This window comes from Microtus ochrogaster, chromosome 5 (assembly GCF_000317375.1).
Source record: "Microtus ochrogaster isolate Prairie Vole_2 chromosome 5, MicOch1.0, whole genome shotgun sequence".
Taxonomy (NCBI): Eukaryota; Metazoa; Chordata; class Mammalia; order Rodentia; family Cricetidae; genus Microtus; species Microtus ochrogaster.
In genome coordinates, this window is record NC_022012.1 from 49,664,149 (window position 1) to 49,688,261 (window position 24,113).

General features: G+C 43.7%; 1 protein-coding gene and 1 long non-coding RNA gene across 2 annotated transcripts in view; one reads left to right on the top strand and one right to left on the bottom strand.

The window, feature by feature from the left end:
* The window catches only part of Etfa (electron transfer flavoprotein subunit alpha), a 60,917-nt gene extending 49,477 nt beyond the window's left edge, over positions 1 to 11,440 (bottom strand). The window contains exons 1-2 of the mRNA XM_005347391.2: positions 11,314 to 11,440; positions 1,214 to 1,360 (exon numbers count right to left, since the gene is read on the bottom strand). Coding sequence (XP_005347448.1) covers positions 1,214 to 1,360; positions 11,314 to 11,352 — 186 coding nt within the window. The 5' untranslated portion in view covers positions 11,353 to 11,440. The remainder of the gene's footprint in view (positions 1 to 1,213; positions 1,361 to 11,313) is intronic.
* Positions 11,441 to 13,211: 1,771 nt separating this feature from the next.
* Positions 13,212 to 17,100, top strand: LOC101990103. Its single transcript, XR_258255.1, has 3 exons — positions 13,212 to 13,341; positions 15,645 to 15,837; positions 16,550 to 17,100. It is a non-coding gene; the product is annotated as an uncharacterized LOC101990103 (long non-coding RNA).
* Positions 17,101 to 24,113: the final 7,013 nt, after the last annotated feature.

Here is a 24,113-nt window from a genome sequence, read left to right on the forward strand (position 1 = left end):
ACAGAGATCTGCCTGCCTCTGCCTCCCGAGTGCTGGGATTAAAGGCATGCGCCACCACCGCCCGGCTTATTAGGCATTTTTTTTTTAAGAATAAAAACATGACATATATAAGACTGGAACTGATTAAATATCTAGTAATTAAAAAAAGGGTTTGCTTAACCCTATCATCAGACATTGTAAACAGCAAGTATATAATACTCAATAAGCAGCTGGGAGGTGGTGGCGCACACCTTCAAACCCAAGACTTGGGAGGCAGAGGCAGGCAGATCTATGCATTTGAGAACAGCCTGGTCTACAGAGCAAGTTCCAGGACAGCCAGAGCTACACAGAGAAGCCCTATCTCAAAAAACAACAAAAAAAAGAAAAAAGAAAGAAAGAAAGAAAAATATTCAATGATCATCAAGAGGAATGTGATAAAGAAATCTATAACCTGAAACCTGCTGAATAGTCTTTTAAATACCAAGTTTATGCAAGGAATTAGAAGTGACATTAGCATTCTGAACCTGCATTACCAAATGCTTTATTTAGTAAAATATATAATCTCCTAAAAAAGAAACATTCTCTTTCTACATTTACTCTTCCGTCAGGGCCAAGCCCCAGTCACACACTTGGCAACTCTGATATGGTGGAGAACTGGCAGCTAAAGCTTTGTGAGTCTTAACAGGTACTTGTCTACACAGTAGCCCAAGGGCACAGATCCTGCAAACATAAAACATAGTACAGAACAGACTTTCCAAAGCTGTTACTTAACAACCACAACAAAACCAACATTTACATCAATTGTAATCTGAGGAGAATGGAACTTAGATCTGAATTCTTCTGTCAGTTAATGAGCACCCGATACTTCGCCTAGATTTACCACTTTTGGGAATTAGAAGCAATTAACAAGTATATTCATCAGTACAAAGGGGATCAGCTATTAACCTCTAAGGGGACTCAGATGCTACCATTCTACTTGGTGCCTGATGGCACAGGATGGTGCCAGCCAGCAGAACTAAATCAAGAGCACTCTACCTCATTTTGAAAGATAAAATGTTTCATGAGAAAACCTTTTGGTTCTATTTCTACACAAGTAATAGTTGTGAGGTTGACCATTTAATGAGGATTAGAGACCAGCTTGGGCTATGGTCCTCGGCATAATTCTCTGTTGCCATCTTTCACTGTCTCCTGATGGAGATTATATATGCTATTGCTGACCTTAAAAATCTCTCACCTTGTCACATTTGGTTCCAGCTACTAAACAGGACACTTCACCCCCAAGACGTCCAGCTGCAGTGATGGTATTTAGAGTAATGGGTGCTAGAGAATCATTTGCATGCTCAGCTATTACCAAGGTACTCTGAAATCGGAGCAATGAGGCCTAAAAGGAAAGGAGAAAAACATTATTGTAGTCTTTCAAAATAACTGTTATGCAGGTAGGCTTTAAGGAAAATATTTTTGTATGCAATGTTCAGTTTTGTAAGCGTATTAATAAAGAACTTCTTCGATGACATAAATTAAACTCTATCTACCTTTACCTAATAAAACCCAAAATGCAAATTTGTTTTTGTGCCAGCTAGTCTTATGTCAACTTGACATACAAACTAGGATTATCTGAAAAGAAGGAACCCTAATTGAGAAAAGTGCCTTGTAAGATCTGGCTGTAAGGCATTTTTTAAAATTAGTTATTGATAGAGGAGGGCCCAGTCCATTGTGAATGGTTCTATTCCTGGGCTGGTGGTCCTGGGTTCTGTAAGAAAGCACGCTGAACAAGCCAGTAAGCAACACCCTACCATGGCCTCAGCTCATGCCTCTGGGTTCCTGTGCTGTTTGAGTTCCTATCCTGACTTCCTTTGATGATGAGCAGCAATATAGCACTGTAAGCCTCCCTTTCCTCCCTAAATTGCTCTTTGGTCATGGTGTTCCATTGCAGCAAAACAAATTTTAAGACGGTTAGTTTCCTCATTCCTTCCTTTTTTAGTTTTTCAAGACAGAGCTTCTCTGTATAGCCCTGGCCATCCTGGAACTCTCTGTAGACCAGACTGGCCTCGAACTCTGAGATCTGCCTGTCTCTGCCTAAGTGCTGGCTAGGATTATTGACATGGGCTATTGCCACCTACCTGGCTCAAAATGTAAGCTTCTTAACATTAAAAAAAAAAAAAAACATCAAAACAATTTTCCCACTATGTCCAATAAATAACTTCTATAGACCTATATTTAAAATTCTTAAACACAATATATTACCTGTCAAGCTAGGAATTAGACAAATTCTATCATTAATTATACTCAGTTACATAAAAAAGAACTCCTACTAAGATATTGGAGGGGAGGGGAACCATTTAATATCAAAGTAACTGAAAATAGAAATGTTTTTAAAAAACGACAAAAAGGTTGGCGATGGCTTACTGGGTAAAGGCACTTGCCTTATGCCCAAGGTCCTGAGTTCTACCCCAAGGACTCACACGGTAGAAGGAAAGCACTGATTCCCACAATGGTCTTATGACCTCCATATGTATACTGTGGCATGTACGTGTATCTCCCACCAAAAGATGCACTTTTAAAAAGTTTTAAAGATGACACTAGCTGCAATTTTGCTGGGGTTTCAACTGTTTAAATATGCTTTGGAATGAAAAGGGCACCAATGAGATGAACTCCTATCTAGCCCTATCTAGCATAGACTACCAAACCACCACCAAAACACAGTTCATGGTCATTTTCAAAATCGTTCAGGGCATTTTCAAAAACAAGAAGAAAAAATTAATAAGAATAATTCCTATGCTTAAAGATTTCATGGGCAATAAGACTTCTTCATGAATAACAGAGTAAGACAGAGTTTTTCAAATGAAGAGAAGCAAATGCTGAAAGGTGCAGATAGATCATGAAGTCAGTCAAATAGAGAAAGGGAGCAAGTTTAGGAATCAATGTGAAAAGATGAGAAATTGCACCAGAAACAGGAGGAAAGAAGAAAAGACTGGACCTGACCTCGTAGGATGGCATAAGAAACTAAGAAAGAAGCACTGGATCAAATGGCACTGTTGCGTGATGTCACTTAACAAAGACATTCAGTGCTCGAACAGGAGTGAAGAGAGCACTGAACAAAGCTAAGCCCAGTGTCGGAGCCCACAGATGTGGATTTGTTCCACCTTGACAAAGGTTAGAGTTCAGGCTTCTTCTTGCTCCTTTAAGGCTAGTCACAGGATGTTTGACCTGGGTGCAGATACCAACAGGATGTTTTGACCTAGGATGTGGTTACTTGGTGCTTTGGGTATTTGAGAAGGTGACTATTTGTTCCCTATTTCTTGGTAAAGACTTTTGTCTTCCCCTCTTCTTTGGGATGGGGTATTTAAGGATCATGAGATATACACAGGGGTGGATGCCATATTCACTGGATTGCTCTCCTGACTCTATCCTGTGTCTGTCTTTTCTTTTTTTAATCTCTGCTTTTTCTGCCTAACATTCCTAAACAACACGCCCATACCCTGGAATGTGCGAACCCTTGGAACCCTTCGAGGCTAGACCCTGTGCCCCCCCCCTCAACACACCTGGGTTTAGAAACTCACAAGGAAGGTATGAATGAAGGTACCACTGAGTGTCCTCTGGCATTATGTCCTCTCAACACACCTGGGTTTAGAAACTCACAAGGAAGGTATGAATGAAGGGGGGCAGTGATGGTACCCTAAGGCTGCTTACATAACTAATGGTCAGTCTCTGTAGATCTCTGGCCTATTTTGAAGGTTTTAAGTATTATAAGCAACATGGAGAAAACAATCCTCCAAATTAAATAACAGCACAACTTCAGCAGACCAGAATGTCTTCTGCTAAAATAATCTTTAGGGCTGGAACCTGAGCAGGCTTTCTTTCACCTGGCTTTCTTGGTCTCCATAAGCCAGATTCAGCCCTACTTTCAACAAGATATGTATCCTTATGCCCCTAAACTATAGCATTTCATCCCCAACCTTCTCCCAGCCTTCTAAATCCCATCTAACTACAATAAAGCAAACCTGGACAGACATGGGCACATACCACCCACCAATTCCAGAGATCAGAGACCTCTCTAGAGAAAGTCGTTCATTAGTAGAAAACTCTCCAAGGTCACACTACCCCAAGAATTAGGGAAGAGGACATAATGCCAGAGGACACTCAGTGGTACCAGCAGATGGCATTTCTTCTCCTTTTCTTCCTTTTTTGTCTACTCAAAGGAAAAGGAAGAAAAATGATACCTTGATTTCTTGAAGTTTTGTGTTGTTTTCACAATGTTAAGCTGAACTACATTATTGGTCAGAGGCAGCAACATGCAGGGGAGCCCTAATAACCAGTAGGGACGCTGAGATCTGGAAACTAAAGAATGGGGCTGTAGATTTGCCTGTTTAGACTATGCCCTGGTATACTAAGACTTTCCCCTGAGTCCCAGGACCTCTTCAGTATGTTACACACTATTCTATAAGGAATCCACATTTCATTTATTATTTATTTATTTGAGGGTTTCTCTTATGTAGCCATAATGAACCATAGCTACTCACTATGTAGACCAGGCTAGCCTCAAATTCACAAGAGAGCCTCTGTCTCCCAAATGCAGAGATTAAAAGGAGTGTGCCACCACACCCAGTTTCACATGTTTTTTAAAATAGTTTTAAATAATCAAATTAATGTGACAGATATTTTGTTTCTATTTCAGCCTCAGAAACACCATATTAAAAATAAAACAATTAGCATATATGACATGAACAGGATCAAAACAATGGTGAGGTCATTGATTTAAAACAAACACCACTAAAAAAAGAACATTTTATTTTTATATATATTTATTTTATGTGTATGAATGTTTTGTTTGCATGTATGTATGTATGGGTACCATCTGAAACCCACAGAACTCAGAGGAATCTATCAGATCCTCTGGAACTGGAGTTATGGATAGCTGTGAGCTGCTACATGGGTGCTTGGAACTCCAATACTCTTAACCACTAAGGCATTTCTCCAGTCCAAGTATTTACCTTGTGTGTGCGTGCACACACACACACACCACAGTAAGCACATGGAGGTCAGAGTATAACCAAAGGAGGTTAGTTCTCTCTACCATGTGGGTTCCAGGGACCCATCAAAACACAGACTATAAGGCTTGATGGCAAACACCTGTACCCACTGCGTCATCTCAATGGCCTACATTTTTAACCTAAGAAAAATCTTAGCTGGGTGGTACAGCCCTGGAATCTCAGCTCCTAATGAGTCTAAAATAGGAAGATCACAAATTCAAGGCCAGCCTGGGCAACAAAGTGAGAACCTATCTCAAAGTAAAAAGTAGAAAGAGTGTGGGTACAAAGTTCAGTGGTAGAACACTTGCCTAACATCCCCAGCACCACAAATAATAAAATTATAAAAAAAAATCATTTTATTATCATGTAATAAACTTAGCAAACTGAGGTTTAGTAGGACTGCAATACACTTTCAGACTTTCCCCAAAGGATTTTATGCTCCCCAAATACCCATTCACTCTTCTTCCACTGATCACACTTAATGTGATTAGCAGCACAGATCTCCAGATTTCAACAAACAGGCAGGGACTAGGTCTATCTTGCTTCCCACTATGAATTCAGTATCTACTTTTGTGCCTGGCACATAAGTGGCCTTAATGAATGCTGAGAGACTAAAAAGGTTTCCCAAAGTATCTGAAACCTGAAAAGCAACAATTCCTGGATCACCTGTGAGTTAATCACTATTAGTTACTATTCTCACTGTTGCAACTTGGTAATAAGCAACTTAACGAAAGAAGGATTTGCTCTGGCTCTGGCTTAAGACAGAGCTCATCCGGGCAGGGGAATATGGCAGAATTCACAGCAGTGGAGCATGCTGCTGGGATTTCTTGCTGGAAGAGCACAGAGAAATGGATGCTGGTGCTCAAGTGGCTTTCTCCCGTTTCCGCTTATTCTACTTAGAACCTCAGCCCATAGGATGCTGCCACCACTTTCAGGGTTATCTCCCTCCTCAGTTAAACAGTTCTGTGAACACATTCACAGACAAACCCAAAGACGTGCCTTGTTAATGCACCATGTGGTTTTTTGTTTTGTTTTAGAAGGGTCTCACTATGTAGCTCCGACGGCCTGGAATTCAATATGTAGAGAAGGTTGACCTCCACCTCATGAGATCTGTGTTTCTGCTTCCTGAGAGTTGGGATTAAAGATTTATGTTACTACACTGGGCTCCCTAATCCAATTAAACTAACAATCCAACTGGTCACCACAAGCATCAAAACACATGTAAGGATACCTAGGCAATACATAACTTGTTAAGTCATTAACATAGATGACCCGCCATTTTTTTCTTTTGCCTGTGATGGGTCTTTTAACAAGCAACATACTTCTTGAGTGTATGGTTTAAAGAGGTCATCACCTTCCCTATACCCTTTAAAAACATCCACAGATACTCCTATTATCATGCTTCTATTTTTCCTCACTCAGAGAGAGCTGTCTTTCATCTCTACCACAGCACTGAAGCCCATCTCTTCAGTCACGAACACTCTTGATTAGTTAGTCCAGTGAACACATCTCGGTACTTCTTTTATTCAAACTTAGCACTACTAACCCTGCTTTTGTTCTTCAGTTTCTTAGCATTCTTGTTGCTGCAACTGGATGATCTAGACAAACTAACAGATGCTAAATTACAAACTTTACTACCCCAACGAAACTACTCATATCCTAAAGTAGTAAGAGCTCTGTTAACCTATTTCTCCCCTAACCACCTTTAAAACAGTAAATGGATGAGAACATAGGGGACAGGTATGGAGGGGTTAGACTTTGTTCTGATTTTGTTTCTTAACTAAAAAACATACAAGAAAACAGCAGAAATGAGCTATAAAATCTTGCTAAATACTATTTAAAGGGATTAAATAATATATAATTAAAGTCTCCTATTCCCATTTTAACATACATTTTGTCATAATAAAATGTATATTACATTTCTGTACTTAAACTTCAACCTCTCTAGTAATAAAACACAGCAGCTTTTAACCATGACTAGAAATGTATGACATTGATTATAATATTAAAAACAGTCAATTTACTTCACTTTAAAAACAGACAAGACTCTTAGTAGACACATTGGCAGGCAGCATAATTTTAATGAAATCACTTTATGTAATAAATTTTGTTTCAGAATCACACAAAAATTGGCTCTCTTCTTTCAAATGAAATTTAAATTTGCATGTGAAACACAGAGTTCAGTATCATTCATCAATGCTGGACAGTGGGCTTGAAAAATGTCCTGTCCTTAATAGTTCACAGCTTCTCAAGCTTCTCCTTCCTGTCTGCTAATGAATTGAATATAGGAACAAGAACACGTAAATTACATCAAAATGTTGCTTCACTTACTACATAAAATTTTTTTGGATCTTACTAATCAGCAAAAATTTTAAAAACAAATTAATAAAATAAACTGAAAGAGACTACTGAAAAGGGGGAGCATATTAGGGTCAGGTAAAAACCTGGCATAGGGAATTTCCCAGGAATCTACAAAGATGACCCCAGCTAAGCATGGATTATGTAGCCTGACCTGGCCATCTTCTGTCACCAGGAAAGACTTCAAGTGGAGGGAGTGGGGAACCAACCCAGCCACATAACCTTTGACCCACAGTCTGTCCTGCTCCGGTACATGGGATGTACCGGAGTAAAGGTGGCCTAGACAGAGTGGCCAACAAATGACTGGACTAGCTTAAAATTCATGACAGGAGAGTAAGCCCCACCCCTAGTACTGCCTGGAGCACCAGGACCCACAGGCTGAATGACCCAGAGACCTAGGATAGAACCAAACACGACTTGAGGGGGAAATGTCAATGTGATGATGCCTAATGATATTCTGCTATACTCATAGATTGGTGCCTAGCCCTATTGTCATCCAGCAACTGATGGAAACAGATGCAGAAGCCAACAGCCAAACTTTAAGCAGAGCTCAGGGAATCCTGCAGAAGAGGGGGAGGAAGGATTGTAGGAGCCAGAGGGATCAAGGAGACCACAAGAAAACCCACAAAAATCAACTAATCTGGGCTCACAGAGACTAAACCGACTGCCAGGGAGCCTGCATGGGACTGACCCAGGCACTCTGAATATATGATACAGCTGTGTAGCTTGTTCCTCTTGTGGGATTCCTAACAGTGTGGACAGGGGCTGTCTCTGACTCTTACTAACTTTTGAGACCCTACTTCTCATACTGGGTCAACTTGCTCAGCCTTAATATAAGAGGAGGTGCTAAGTCTTAATGCAATTTGCTATGCTATGCTTTATTGATATCCATGGGATACTTGCCCTTCCTGAACAGAAATGGAGGAATGAATTGGGGTGGGAGTGGGGACAGAGGGGGGTAATGGGGAGGTACTGGAAGAAGAGAGAGGGGAAACTGGCTAGGCTGTATAATAAGTAATAACAATAATATTAATAATTCATACTATAATTCAGCAAGAACACCAACTAATTGCAAATCCTTAACTATACATAGTGACTAGAACACCAATAGGCACAGATTACCATGAGTTTCAGGCCAGTCTAGTCTAGACAAGATCTTACCTTAAAAAGACAAAATAAACAAAAACACCTTTGTTAACAGATGACTGAGGATTTCCTCCAGAAGGACATTGCTTATTGACAAAAATCAGCCAAAATTAAAGTGGCTTTGATAGTACATGTCATTAGTAAAAACATGTTTTTGGTTTTTTATTTTCAAATACATCATAGTTAGCTATAGAACTTTTGTTTTTGTTTGCTTTTTAAATTTAAGAGTAGGAGTTGGAGAATGCTTAGTGGTTAAGGTACTTGCCCAGCAGTATGAGGAACAGAGTCTGAATACCGAAATCTCATGTTAAAAAGGGGGAGGCGATATATTGGTTGCCTGTAATCTCAGACATCAGGGCAACCTTGATAGCTAGTCTACTCAACTCCTGCAAAGATTTGAGATAAACCATTCTGGTTTTATGGTATCATAAATTTATATAAACAGTAACCAGATTAAATTGGTTCCTACTTTATAAATACTGGAAGAACCTGAACATCAAAATAAGGGTGATAAGAATGATAGCCTATTAAATAAGGGTCCCTGGGTCTACATAGGCAAGAGGGGAAGGTTCTTCCTTAGCATAGAATGCTAAGTAATAAACGAAGGAATCATAGATTAGAAAAATCACCATTTTGTATCACAGTGTTATTTCTCAATTAAAAGTCAAGTGCTAAACTTAGTAGGTGAAAGTGGGAGAAAGAGGAGCTCCACGCAGTTTCACTTTATCTTTGTAATTAGTTAAGAATTACACAGAGGACTACCTGCCATTGGAAAAACCTGGCAAACTACACATAACCTAAGTTAAGATCTTCACTAATGGGACAAGTTAGTGTTGTATGCCTCCTAGTACAATGAACTACTGAGAGCGTAAATCACATCTGACATCCCTGCCAAGAAGACAGAACCTGAGTGCAGTCACGAGGGAAATGTCAGACAGCTAAACTGGGTAAGAGTCTGCAAACAGGAGGCCTGTGCTCTATACACATGTCAGTGGCATAAAAGCCAAACTTAGAAGCTTTTCTAACAAAGACTAAACCAGCATGAAAACCAGAGGCTCTGGATACCTTAGGTGTCCTTTAAAGGACAGGACAGCTGGCAACATGTGACTGTCTGCTAACAAAGTGGCACTACAACACTGGTAAAGGGCATGATTTTGCCAGCTATATTCTCCTTAGCAAAGAGAACCTTCTTAGGGATTTCTTTTATCTGTCTGGTTTTGTTGTACTATGAATCTAACAGAAGGCATGGGGTCTACTCAGAGCGAATCCCTTAGCCTTATCCTTGTAAAATACCCAGGGAACCATTTAGAATTAAAGGGTAAAGCAATGTGTATGTACAATGAGAGATAAACCAAACTTGTCAACTGTTAAGAGCTGTTGAAATTCAAGAAAGTTCTGGAAAATTTTTTAAAAACTATTTTGGTCACTTTTGTAAACTTGAAATTATTTTAAAATTTAAAGATTTGTGTGTGTGTGTGTGTGTGTGTGTGTGTGTGTGTGTGTGTGTGTGTGTTGTGGATCCATTTGAGTGTGTTCCCACCATTTGTTTTGGGCTTGCAATTCAAACCTTAAAAATATCCTTAGTGACCTCGGAGACACTTTGACTTCTAATTTTAAAAATAGGCCAAGGTCACAATTCTTGGTCAAGCACAACGAAGGTTTGGCAATGCTGTCTATGTACGAATACTGGCTATGTGAATTTCTTTTCCCCACCAGCACTACAAACTTACCAAATCCTAACCTCTCTTTACCACAATTATGCTGGGCATAAAATCTATCCACAGAATTGCCTTCCAAGTGCTGCACAGGTCTTCGAGTCAGGATCTAGTGCTTGGCATTTTCCTCCAAAACTTGTTTATTGGCTCTCTAAGGAAAGGGGGCTAAAAAACATCTCGTGGGAGAAGATGGACTAGGAACCTGAGGGATGTGTTTAAATTTTTTTACTGGAAGCTGAAACGTTTTATGGAACAAGGCAAGGGCACCAAAAAAAAAAAAAAAAAAAATCCTTATACTCCCAAGAAGTCCACAAGTTGTGTTCTGAGAGGAAAAAAATCCCAGTGGCGACTGGGGGGAAAGGCACTAAGATTAAACAAATAAATCAACGGGTAGAAAAGTTGCAAGGCGTCTGGATAACTTCTGGCACAAGGCGGACGATCTTGTTTCTCTAACAACCTAAACTGTAAACTGGGCGACCTACAGGCTCCCTAAGTTACCAACTTGGACCTGGTCAGCCTCCACCGGCTGTTCCCTCACAGCACTCAGCCAAACAATGGTTTTTCTCGGTAAGCCCTCGGAAAACAGACAAGTGGTAAACTTTATCACCACGGAGAACAAACATCGAGAACTTCCCACTACCCAGGGCTCCCTGGCTCCCGAGCCATCAGTCTGCAGCTTCTCCAGGCTGATTCCCAGGCTGGGCCCCCCGTCCGAGCAGCCGAGCAGGAGTGGGCGTCCGCGCCGCCCCTCCCCCGTGTCGTGGGCAGTGGGCGTTTGGGGCAGCCTCCGGGAGCCCGGGTTTCGAACTCTTCCCCGAGAGGCTCCGCGGCGGCATCTGACACCCTGGGGCCGCAAAGGAGCCAGCAGCCCCAAAGTGCCCCGCTGGAGCCAGGGTCGTGGGAACCCCGGCTGGGGGGAGAGCGACCAGGAGAGGTCAAGGGCGGCGGCTGCAGAACTTTGACCTGGGTCTCAGACACCTCCCGGCCTGTCTGCAGGACTGGTAGGAGCCCGTGACCTCCGCCTGACAGGGTCAGCAGGCTGCGGCTCGGGTGTCACCTGCTCGGCCCTTCCTGCCGGGACTCACCGCCCGCCGGAGCTGCCCAGGCGCCGCCGCTCGGAACATGGTCTCAGTTCTAGTCAGCCCAGCTGTACCCTCGGCCTCAGACCCAGAGCGCGCGGAAGCCGCCGCCGCCGCCGCCGGTGACGCGAACGCTCGCGAGACGCGAGAACGAGAGCGGTCGGCCCAGGCCAGGAATGCGGGCTCGCGCGTCCCGCAGGCTCATTGGGCGGTCACACAGCCAATGAGGAAAGCGGAAAGTTAGAGGCGGGACTTGGGAGTAGGGCAAAGGTAAGGGTGTGGACTGACGCACGCGCTGGCAGCGTCTGGTCTCAGACTGTCGCAGACCTGCAGTGGTGACATTGTCTGGACTAACTGGTCAGCTGACCGCAGCTTTCCAGCCGTGCAGAAGACCCCTCGCTCCATTCATTCTTTTCCTCGCTCATTTATTCACGGTATCAGCTCTGCAACTGTAATGTGCCAGAGTGAGGAGAATTTAAACGTGCATTAGGTGTCCTGCCCTGGAGACCTTACAGAACTCCGGGAAAATATGCAAAAAAAAAAAGCCTATTATACATGATATAAATAAATTAATCGTCGCTACTAGCAGGGAAGGGTCTGTTGAGTTGACGATATTTGAGCTGGACCGAAGATCCCTGTCAGGCTTGTGGAGCTGCAGGGAGAAGGAGGAAGAACGGCTGGAGGTCTCACTAGCAAGCTGGGGTCTGATTCGAGTGAGGGTGGTATAACATGAGGTCCACCCTGATCTTCTCCCCACTTTCTCCTGTCTTTGGGCAGGCCCACTTCCACCCCCTGGCATCAATGCCCGGGGCTGTTAAAATCTCTCTTGCTCTTTGGATCTACCAATCTATCTGCCTTCCGGACTTCTCAAGATGTCCCCCAAAACTCAAGCCCTACCTCACAGGGTGTATTTCACCCTTAAGAGCTGGTTTCTTCACTAAGATCCTCCCCCACTCCCCTGCAAGGAGTCTTTATCTTCTTCACTTCCCTTGATTTTTTGTGAACCAGGTGAGAACCCGTGTTATACAAGACCACCCTTGCGGAGGACTGTGACTGTGCCCACCCTGTGAAGCTGGCCTCTTGAGGAACTGTGATCAGTTTCTCCTTGCAACACAACTCCCAACTGGGCTCAAATCTAAGTACAATTGAAAGAAGAAAAAATATGCACACTTTAAAATTTTTTAAAAGATATTTTTATTGAAAAAAAAAGATTTTAATTGAGACGTGAGCTACCTCCTTCCTGCCTTCATGACAAGGCAAAACACTAAAGAGGAGAGAATCTCCCCCCCCCCTTTGAGATGGCTCTGGCACACCCCAGGCTCCAGTGAATCAGCAGTAGCTGTGCCCAGCAGAGGCACAATGCCCATGGGACATGATAGTTCCGGGCAGAGCAGCAGCAGTGCAAAGGAAGACAGAGAAAATGGCCCTCCTCTGTAACAAATAACCAGACTCACTCTGAAGACAGAAGAATGTCCTTGAAGAACTTCAGGAGGGAGGGCACAGATAGATATGTTTCTACATTTACATGAATGTCAAGTACCAGAGACATGTGTATGTGAAGACTGATGTTAGGACCTTGCTCCCTATCAGTGCTGGGAAACTGGTCTTTCCCTCTCTGTTATGAGATGTTTTGGAGGCAGGAGGCATAGTTCCCGGTAGCTGGTTTGTATGTGGTTGCTATTTATAGAAATAACTATACAAAGAACAAAGGAAGGAAGAGAGCGAAAGGAGGGAGGGGAGAAAAGTTACTTTGAATACTTGACTACTCGTTTAGGCACGGCCCCTCCAGGATTCCTGGTGGAAAACAGAGATTCGTGGGACACTCTGGCTGTGAACCACCCTTGACGCTCATTGTCTCCTCCCTCTGCAGCACCTCCACTGAGCCTGCGCTAACTGGGTGCCTCATAGGCTGACGACCAAAGTCCATGACCACCAGGCCTTTCTCAAGCCAGGGTTACTGTAGTGTATGCAATGCCTCTTAGATCGCTATTGATCAAGATGGCGGCCTTCCTTCCTGACTTCTGGGTCCTGCACGTAAGTCCCCAGAGTTCCCAGATGACGGCTGTAGCACAGTAGAACTTGTCAGGTCCAAAGGAAAGGGAGGACAAGTGGCTAACCGTGGTGCCTGTTAGCACACCAGAGTGTCTGCTGGCCTCCAGGCTCACTCAGCACCTGTGGCTCCCCTCAGCTCTTCTCCCTCTTTCCCCTTCCCCACTGAACTGCTCCAGCTCCTGGGCTTCCCTTCCCCCATTGTCTCATTCCGCCCTGCCATTTTGGCCATGAGCCCTCTTGATACTCTTCTTGATTCTGTGTCCCTCCTCTTCTCTCTCTCTCTCCCTCTCCCCCCCCCCTTTCTGTCTCTCTATCTCTCTGTGTGTGTCTCTCTTCGTCTCTCCATTGCCCCTGCCCCACGGCACAGTTTGGTCTCCTGGCCATGTTTACTCTCTTACTTTCTCTCCCTGCCCTGGACTCTTCCAGATGCCTCAGGCTGTGCTCTCATATCTACAAATACAAACCTTCCTGTCAGCCATGCCTCAGAGCAGTCATGTCCTCGCTTTCTACATCTGGTGCCAAAATGGCAGGGTTTTACGGAAATGACGAAATGACATGCTGGGGGAAGGGAAGCCCAGGAGCTGGAGCAGTTTGGTGGGGGAAGGGGAAGAGGGAGAAGAGCTGAGGGGAGCCACAGGTGCTGAGTGAGCCTGGAGGCCAGCAGACACTCTGGTGTGCTAACAGGCACCACGGTTAGCCACTTGGTCCTCCCTTTCCTTTGGACCTGACAGGATTTTTGTTGTTGTTGTTGTTTATTTGTTTTCATTTGTTTGTTTTTAGAGACAGGGTTTCTCTGTGTATCCCTGGCTGGTGTGGGACAATGGTCTCTATTCTGTCAATTGTATTTTAAATAAACGCTGATTGGCCAGTAGCCAGGCAAGAAATAGAGGTGGGACAATCAGACAGGAAGCAGAGGCGGGTCAATGAGAACAGGTAATTCTGGGAAGAAGGAAGTCCTAGTCTGCAGTCCTGATCCAGCCACAGAAGAAGCAAGATGTGACTACCTCAACGAGAAAGGTACCAAGCCACGTGGCTAACATAGACAAGAGAAATGGGCTAATATGAGTTATAAAAGTTAATAAGCCTGAGCTAATGGGCCAATCAGTTTATAACTAATGTAGACCTCTGTGTGATTTCTTTGGGACTTAACGATTGTGGGAACTAGACAAGACAGAAAACCCCAGTCAACACCTGGCCATCCTGGAATTCCCTCTGTAGACCAGGCTGACATAGAACTCAGAAATTTGCCTGCCTCTGCCCCCTGATTCAAGAGATACTTGACACTCTGAAAGATGTACCCCAGTCCTTGTAAGGTCCTGCCTACAGGCTCTGCTTTAAGTGAGCCCTCAGCATGTCGGTCTGCTTATCTATCAAAATAGTAGCATCTGGATTACAGAATGTGTTTGGGATACAGTGATCCTTGATTTGTTTCAGCGGGACCCTGCAGAAAATTACAAGCTCAGCTTGCCCCACTTTTCACTCTCATTCCGTTCGGGCCACCAGCCCATGGGATAGTGCTGCCTCATTCAGGGTGGGTCTTCACCCTTTAGTTAAACCTCTCTGGAAGCTCCCTCACAGAATTGCTCTGGGGCTCAGCTCCTAAGTGATTCTGAATCCATGTGTCATTAGTGCTGGCACAGGCTGGGTAATGACAAAGGCTGGCTGAGTGAGTCTAGGCATTATTGTCTGGATGACTTGGTTCTTCTACCAAGATGGATTCTTCCATATGCTCGTCTTCATGTCTCTGTCCCAAACCTTCTTGTCCCTGGCCTTCCAGTCATCTAGCCTCTGCCCCTCCAGGATTCTCAAGCATACCTTTCTGAAGTTCTAGTTCTGAAAGCATCTCCCTTCATGACCGTCTTTCAAAACTGTGCCCTAGTACAGCTGTAGCGCACCTGCTATGTTCAGTCCGCAATCACATACTGAAAGACTCCCCCTAGCCACATAAGGGATTTCTCCTCTTGCTAGGAGGTTTTAAAGGGCTCTTCTTAAAGCTATAGTGTTTCCTGGGACCGGTATAGCAGTGCTCATGGGGACTAGGCCACCAGCCTTGCACATTGCTGTACCTTCTGCTTCTACTTGTACTCATTTCTAAATATACCAGTTCCTCCCTAGAATGGGTTGCTTCAACCTACCTGATACTATGATTTACTGGCCTTATGGATCCCACCTCACGATAGTGAATGCCCGACATTTGGTCACTTGATGCCCTATAATTAAGCCTAGTATTACACCAGAAGATTGTTTGTTGTTATTTAATGATGTTTTTGTTTTATGTTTTGAAGGTCTATAAATCTCTACTTCAGATGTCGTGATTTGGCACATACCACAGGGGGTTGGGTGATGATACTCCAGAGAGTTTGCCATAAAATCTTGATGGAAACATGAACGACCAAGTAGCAGGACTGTCTGTACTGCAACCTAGATCCCCTGCGCTGAGCTCACGCACATCTGTCAGCCTTCTGTGTCACCTCGTATGTGAGTTGGAACAGTATTTTCAGGTGTAGTACACACTGTATTTAGAGCCCAGAGAGGGTTATCAGGCATAGGGTTCCTTCTTCATCTTGGGAAGTACAAGGTGTAATATTTGTCTTTTCATTTGGATGGGATAGCCTAGCATGCCCCTGTCTTTGGACCCCTAAGTATCTTACGGTGCAGCGAGTCCCTGAATCTTTAGAGCAGAGGTTCACAATCTTTGGGTCACAATCATTTCATATGGTCTCATATTAGATATCCTGCATATCAGATATTTGCATTATGATCCATAACTAATAAAATGACAATTATGAAATAGTAATGAAATAATTTTATGGCTAGGGGTCACCCCAACATGAGGAACTATATTAAAGGGTTCTAGCATTAGGAAGGTTGAGAACTGTTGCTTTAGAGGGTTTGCACGCGCGCGCGCACACACACACACACACACACACACACACACACACACACACATTGAAGGATCTGTGTCAGATGAATGTCTCTAATGTGCTCTCCACTTTTTGCCCATCTGGCTGAATTAGAATGATGTCATGAATGTGGTGGTTCAACATTCTGCAGTGTGTCCAGATGGTCTAGATCTCTTCAGGCTGTTATGACAGATGCTAAAAGTTAGCAGAGCCCTGGGGCAAGACTGTAATATAGTGTTGCTTATTGTACTTGGATGAAAACCGTTTTGAATCTGCTTTTCTCACAGGGCTAGAACGCACTTGCCAAATCAGTGACCACTAAAATGGATTTGCTGCTATGTTCATTTCCTCTGGTAAAGATGCCAAACTAGGTGTGGTGACTGCTGGACAACTACCGCTTGAACGGGTTTAGCTGCTCTGCTATCAGTCATTATCCTCCAGGTTCAGTTTGGTTTCTTCAGGGACAACACTGCTGATGAAAATGTGAAATGACCCTTAAAGGTTACATTCTGATGTTTGTTTTATGGTGTATCGTCAAGGAGATCTTTTCGTTTTATATGTGGGTCTTGATTGACTATTAACAATCCCTAGTCTCCTGTAATATTTTTATAGAACAGCCTAACTACCCCTCAAGCTATCCTATTTGTCATTACTATTCTCTACCCCAAATATCTTGAAATGTCTAGCATGTTACATACCAGGAGCACACAACTCCAGTTCAACACTCGTATAACCTCTAGCAGGTGAAGTACCACCGTACGCTAAAGGTATCTGTGTTCTGGTTACCAGATGTGGTGGGATTCTCAGTGCCATTGCACCAAAAAAATAGACATCTGAAGCCCCATCTTGTATTGCTTGCTTTTTTCTGACAGTTTTGTACTCTGGTTTTTCTAGAAAGTAGGGTCCGAAAAAAGGCGAAAGTACATATCAAGCTATGCTCTAGGATCCATTTGAGTGTTAGGGATGTAATAGAAGCAGAATTGGGCAGAGGGAGAAGCTGGGATAGTTAGTAAGCTGAGCAATAATTCAGAACAACACAAGTCATCCTGTTGTTGAACTAGATAGCAAGACATTGTCTATCTATGCTGAAAGATGTATGTGTACATTACAGACCAAACACTTACTGCAATAGTCTTCATAGACCAACCATCAGAAGAACTAGAGAAATGGCCATGGACTGGAGAGATGGCTCAGTGGTTAAGAGCAGGCAATGCTCTTTCAAAGGACCCGAGTTTGATTCTAAGCACCCAAGTCAGGCAGTTCACAGCTGCCTGTAATGCCAGTTTCAGGGGGAAACTGATACCTCTGTGGGCACCTGCACTGATGTGCACATACCCCATAAATACATGCACATAATTAAAAATAATAAAAATACATTTTAAAAAATTATGTTTAAGGACAGAAATCACATGATCATCTCAACAGATGCAGAAAAGCTCTTTGACAGAGTTTAGCATCCCTTCATAGTAAAGTCCTGGAAGAAACGGTGAATAAAGGGAACAGAGTCAACATAATAAAGGCAGTATGTAACACACCTAGAGTCAGTATTATTAAATGGGAAAATGGGAAGACTTACTTGAAAATAAGGAGCAGGATATTGTAGTAGGAGTGGCGGGCTGCGTTCCTGCCCAGTTCTCGCACTGCTAGTTTTATACCCGAAATAACAACACACAAATTGTATTCTTTTAAACACTGCCTGGCCCATTAGTTCTAGCCTCTTATTGGTTAATTCTCACATCTTGCTTTAACCCATTTCTAATAATCTGTGTAGCACCATGAGGTGTGGCTTGCCAGGAAAGATCTTAACCTGCGTCTGTGTTGGATGGGAGCATCATGGCAACTGCTTGACTCGGCTTCTTTCTCCCAGCATTCTGTTCTGTTTACTCTGCCTACCTAATTTTCTGTCCTATTAAAGGGCCAAGGCAGTTTCTTTATTTAACCAATAAAATCAACACAAAACAGAAGACTCCCACATCAGGATATGAATGACTGCTCTCGTTGCTCTTATTCACTTTAGTGTTTATTGTTTTCAATGCATCAATAAGACAAGAGAAAGAACTCTCAAATTTGATAAACACCTTTGGCAAAGTTGTAAAGCACAAAAGCCAAATTATAAAAAAACAGTAGTTTTCTATATATCATTAATAAACTTTCACAAAAAAAAACCCCAATTCACAATAGCCTTAACATATGTAGAAATAAGCCTAACAAAAGAGTTATAGAACTTCTCAATGAAATCTTTCGGGCTCCAGAGAAACAAGACACTAGAAGATGTACAGACTGAGGTACTCTGAAAGTGGCTGCTACTGAAAGTACCAAGCAGATTCTGAAAGTGAGCTCTTGATTCACAGCTCCACAGCCCCAGTTCAGTCCCCAGTGCCACAATAACAAAGCCCAGCAAAAAGCAAGCAAACCAAAACCAAGAGAAAAGATCTTTGGCTACTAGCTATATATAAAGCTAGACCAGGAATTAATATTTAGAATAGATGTGAACTACAAAAATCAAACAATAAATGGACTCATGAATGGATAGACTATTCTCCAAAGATATACAAGCAACAGCCTTAGCCATTATGAAAATACAAATTAAAAACATCCTGGATCAGGGGGTGGTGGCCCCTTTAATCCCAGCACTTGGGAGGCCGAGGCAGGAGGATCTCAGTGAATTTGAGGCCAGCCTGGTCTACAACAAGAGCTCCTGGACAGCTAAGAGTACACACAGAAACCCTGTCTCAGAAAAACAAAAGCTAACAAAAAAAAATGCTTTGGGATTCTATCTCACCTCAGTCAAATGGTTATTACAAAGGAAACAAAGGACAATGAATACTGTAGGGAAAGAGGAGTCGTGATCACTGCTGGGAAGAATGTATACTGGTGCAGCCACTATGGAAATCAATACGCGATTGCTTCCAAACTAAAAATGTAACTATAATATGACCCAGCTATTCCACTCTTGCATACCAGCTCAAAGGACATTAAATCAGGATACCATAGAGATACTTGTCCACTCATGCTCATTGCTTCCCTACTCACAATAGCCAGGAATGGAACCAGCGTAGATGTCCGTCAGCAAATGGATAAAGAAAAAGTAGCACATATACACAATTGAATTTTATTCAGCTGTAATGAAAATGAAATCATGATATTTGAAGGAGAATGTGTGGAACTGGAAGTCATTACATTAAGAAAAATAAACCAAACTCAGACAAGCACAGCATTTTCTGTCATGTATAAAACCTATATTTAAACATATGGGCAGGGGAGGACTGGCAAAATCATGAGAAGGCAAAATCTTAAGGAACTGGGGAGTGGCAGCATTATTCATAATAGTCAACAAGGGAAAACAATGTTCTTCAACTGATAAATAGACAGAGTGAGATATAGCCGTAAAATAAATAATATGGAGTGAAGTACTGATACCTGGAGCAACATAGATGAAAAGATTGTGCTAACAGTATGGTTCGCTTCAGCAGTCAACTTGATGTAAACCTAGAGTCATCTGGGAAGAGGATTCTCAGTGGGAAGACTTCCCTCCATCGGATTGGCCTGTGACATGTGTGGAGCATTTCCCAACTGCTAACTGACCCAGGGTGGTCCAGCCCACTGTGTGCTGTGCATCCATCCCCAGCCAGGTGGTCAAGAAAGCTAGTGGGGGGATGGAGAGATGGCTCAGAGGTTAAGAGCATTGGCCACTCTTCCAGAATACCAGGATTCATTTCCCAGCACCACATGGTGGCTTACAACCACATGTAACTCCTGTTCCAGAGGATCTGGCACTCTCGTGTGGCCTCAGCAGGCACTGCATGTACAGGGAGTGCAGACACACGTACAGGCAAAGCATCCATATGTTACAGTCACTACTGTCTCTCATCCGTACATTACCCTCCACTCCTGTCTATCTGTAAGAGTCTGGTTAGTTACAATTCACTCCTATGGCTGCTCCAGAATGTCTGGATAAGACAGAGGCTCAGAGGTTTGTCTAGAAGCTCTGTTTGCACAGCACAACCAACCTACCGTTTTTACTAAGCTTTCAGAAGCTCATGACGACTCCATGGTCCTGTTTTCAGGTGGTCCTTCCTTCAATTTGCTGTGGCCCAGAGAGAAATAGATATGGATTCCTTCTATTTCCATGCTCATGTGTGTTCTCAACAAGAGTTACTTTGCTTTTCTAAAGACAGGGCATGAGAATGGGCTTACCTTCTGTCGACTTCTGCCAATAGGACTCCTTTATTTGATCTGAAAATACGCACAGGTGCTTTCCGCTGTGCCACATGCAGACGCTTGGCTTGGCTCCACTCCCCCCCCCCCACCGACCCCGTGTGTTGTCATCTCTCTGTTTGAAAAGCATGACTGTGAAACCGAGCCTTTATAGGCTATGCAAACAGCTCCCCTTGGTGTATTTTTAATAATTGTGAGTCTTATTATTACCAGATGTTGAAATCCCGAATGGTAACAGAGCGACAGACTTAAAGCTGAGGTTGTTTGAGTGGGATAAATGTAATGACTCTGTTCTGTAGTAATAGGAGCGGCGGGCCGCTCCCCGCCACTCCGGCCGCCTCCGGCTAGCTTTACCCGAAATAATTACACGGACACTGTATTCTTTTAAACACTGCTTGGCTCTTTAGCTCTAGCCCTTTTCTCGGCTAACTCTCACACCTGGACTAACCCATTTCCAATCATGTGTGTCGCACCCCAAGGTGCGCTTACCGGGAAGATTCTAGCCTACGTCCATCCTGGGTCGGAGCTTCATCGCGTGTGCCTCAGAGAGCAGAGCTCTCGCCTCTGCCCGCAAGAGAGGAGCATCGTGTCTCTCCGAGGCGTCTGCCTGGGAGCCCGGAGCTGTCGAGTCTCTGAGCTCACTTCCTCTTCCTCTCAGCGTTCTGCTCCTCCCACCTACGTTCTAACCTATCAGGTCAAGCAGCTTCTTTATTAAATCAACCAATGACCTTCCTCCATCACTGTTCTCTCAGGGAGAGCAGGTGCCTGACCCGGGTGTGCATCCAGTGTTTTCTGGGTTCAGCTGAGGTGTCCACACAGGTTTCTCAGTCTCGTTGGCGTTCTATTCAGAGTAGTAAATGGTAGGAGGGGGAGGCCCATACCTTCTGCACAGGCTGTGGGTGAAAATGTGTGCTGGTATGTATTGTTACTTGCCAGGTTGCCCGTTCATTGCCATGACAACACGCCTTTGGGGGAAATGACCAAAAAGAAGAAAACTGTGCTCGAGATTTTAGAGATCATAGTGCATAGCCTGTTGGCTCCTTTGTTTTGGGGTTGTGGTGTGGCGAAGATGCAATTGTGGCACAGAGATGGAATTGTGCTCTCCTTGTGGTGGCTAGGAAGCAGAGGAGGGAAGGCACAAAGGGGTTAGAGCCAGATTTACCCTTTAAAAGGCCTCTCCCCGTGACTTGCTTGCTCCAGTTGCCTCCACCTTTGATTAATCAATCTATTGACGAAGCTAGCACCTCTCAGAAGCTCCACTGACTGGGTCTAAGATTTTAGGACTTGAACCTTTGGGAGGTTACCTCATACCTAACTGACAGTGTCACCTGTTGCTGCTTAACAAACAGCTCCACCTCCTCATTCAGTGGTGTCAAATACCGCCTGTCATCCAGTGTTTGAAGGTGTGTTGTCCCGGAGCGGCTTAACTGGCGGCTGTGGTTCAGTATCTCCTATCAAGCTGTATTCATGTAGTAACCAGGGATGCAGTCTCTAGAGCTCAAACGGGGTTGGAGAACAGCTTCCGGCTCACTGTTCTGCTGTTGACTGGAGGCTTAACGTCTTTGTCATGTGGTGCTTCCTGCCCTCCCCTCCTTGTCTTTTCTAACCTAAATTTAGGATTATATGCCATTATAATTGCTAAACTCTACTAGTGGCTTTAATCAGACCTGGAACAATCTAGGGAGCAAGAGAGAGCAAGAGGCTGGGATCCCTGGACACCATCTTGGAAATGGCTCCCACCAGCCTATGTAGAAGGACACCCAGACACCATCAACAACTGCCCATGGGGCGTTCACCGTGTGCTTAGACCGTTATCTTAGTTTCTTTTGTTGTTACTATGATAAACACCATGACAAAAGCAACCTAGGGGAGAAAGGGTTTACTTTAGCTCCTAATTCCAGGTTAAAGTCCATTATTGCTGGGAAGTTGAGGCAGCAAGGATTTGATGCAGCCAGTCATATTACATCCACAGTCAAGAGCAAGGAATGGATGAACGTACATATGGTCATGTATTTACTCTTACACAGTTCAAAGTCCCTTGCATAAGGAATGATGCCACCCACAGTGGGTGGGTCTGTTCACTTCAATTAATGGAAGTGAGACAGTTACCTACAGACAGGCCCTCAGATCAGCCTGATGCAGACAATCCCTCACTTAGCCTCTTCCCAGGAGATGCTAGATGTGTCTATTTGACAATTAAAGCTAACCCTCAGCTAGGCTTAGGAACACAGACGTAGTACTTGCTCTCAAGAGCTTATGTTCTAGAGAGCTATGGGGAATGTTCCAGAAATAGACATCTTCTCCCCACGAGAAAGAGAAAAAGGCGCTCCCTTAAAAGGCACCGTTGGTAATTAAAGTATTACCATGATCCCAGTGCTTGTCAGAGTAGTGTCTACCTTCGCCCGCCCTGTGGTAATCACAAGTTCAGAGGACTGCAATTTTCAGTTTAGAAGCTGAAATTTCCAGTAAAGACCCCAGTGGGACTGATGACAGACAATACTCATGAGAAAAAGACATGCTAGGCAGATGGTGCCAAGCTGTACAAGTCTACCGTGGCTTATTTTTCAAAACTGGCCTTTTAGGTTCTGTTTTAATATAGTGGTACATCAATAAGAAGTGTGTGTGCGTGTTGTATGCTTGTATGTGTGCCTGTGTAAATGTGAACATGTGTATATAGAAGCCAGATGTCAATGTTGTCCTCGATCTCCACCTTACGTTTTAAAGATACTGGCATTTTGGTCAGGAGAGTCCAAGAGACTCCCCCGCAATACAGGCTATTGCTGTAGTCATTGGTTGCTCTCTAGAAAATAGTAAGATCGCACTGCTGAAGACTGCACATGTTTTGGATACAGGACTTGGAGAAATCCTTTGGCTCTGACATGGAAGCCTCCTTCCTAAGGAAGTACCTGAAGGAGCCATGCAAGCTGACAAGGGAGAAAACCGACTAGAGAGAATCAGGGCAATGCCCATGAACCACAACAATGATCAGGAAGGCAGGATGTCTCTAAAGGTGTGATAGTGGTACTTATATCCTGGCATAATCAGCCACCACCTAATTGGACTTAAGTCTCGCTCAGTCGGAGGTAATTCATGCCTGGTACTGTCAACCTAGCCAACCAACCTGGACGAGAATCTGCTACTGCCACCTTCCTAAATCACAATTTCCACTACATTCTACACGCTTATCCTTATATTCACAGATAAGTGTAGCTCTCAATTCTCATCAAAGACGCTGGTTTTTTGTTTTCGTTTTTACTTTTTTTTTCCATTACAGAAAGCCACAACTGGTCAAAATGCAGAGAACTACTGACTTTGGGGTCCAGATCTCCAATAATACATCTACAGCACAATCCTTATAAGTTAGAACCTAGGAATGCTGAAGAAGAGGGGGTGGAAAGATTGTAAAAGCCAGCTAGGGCTTTTCTTGGGAGAGACTATCTCCTTAAAAAATAAAAATATGAAAGGGAGGGCCCTCCTCACATTAATCATTGATCAAGAACACATCCTATAGGCTTGCTAAGATGGCCTCTTCCCAGATATGTCTAGGTTTGAGTCAAGTTAAAAAAAAAATTAACCAGCACAGCCAGGGAGTCTCCTCCTCCTCTTCCCCCTCCTCCTCCTCCTCCTCCTCCT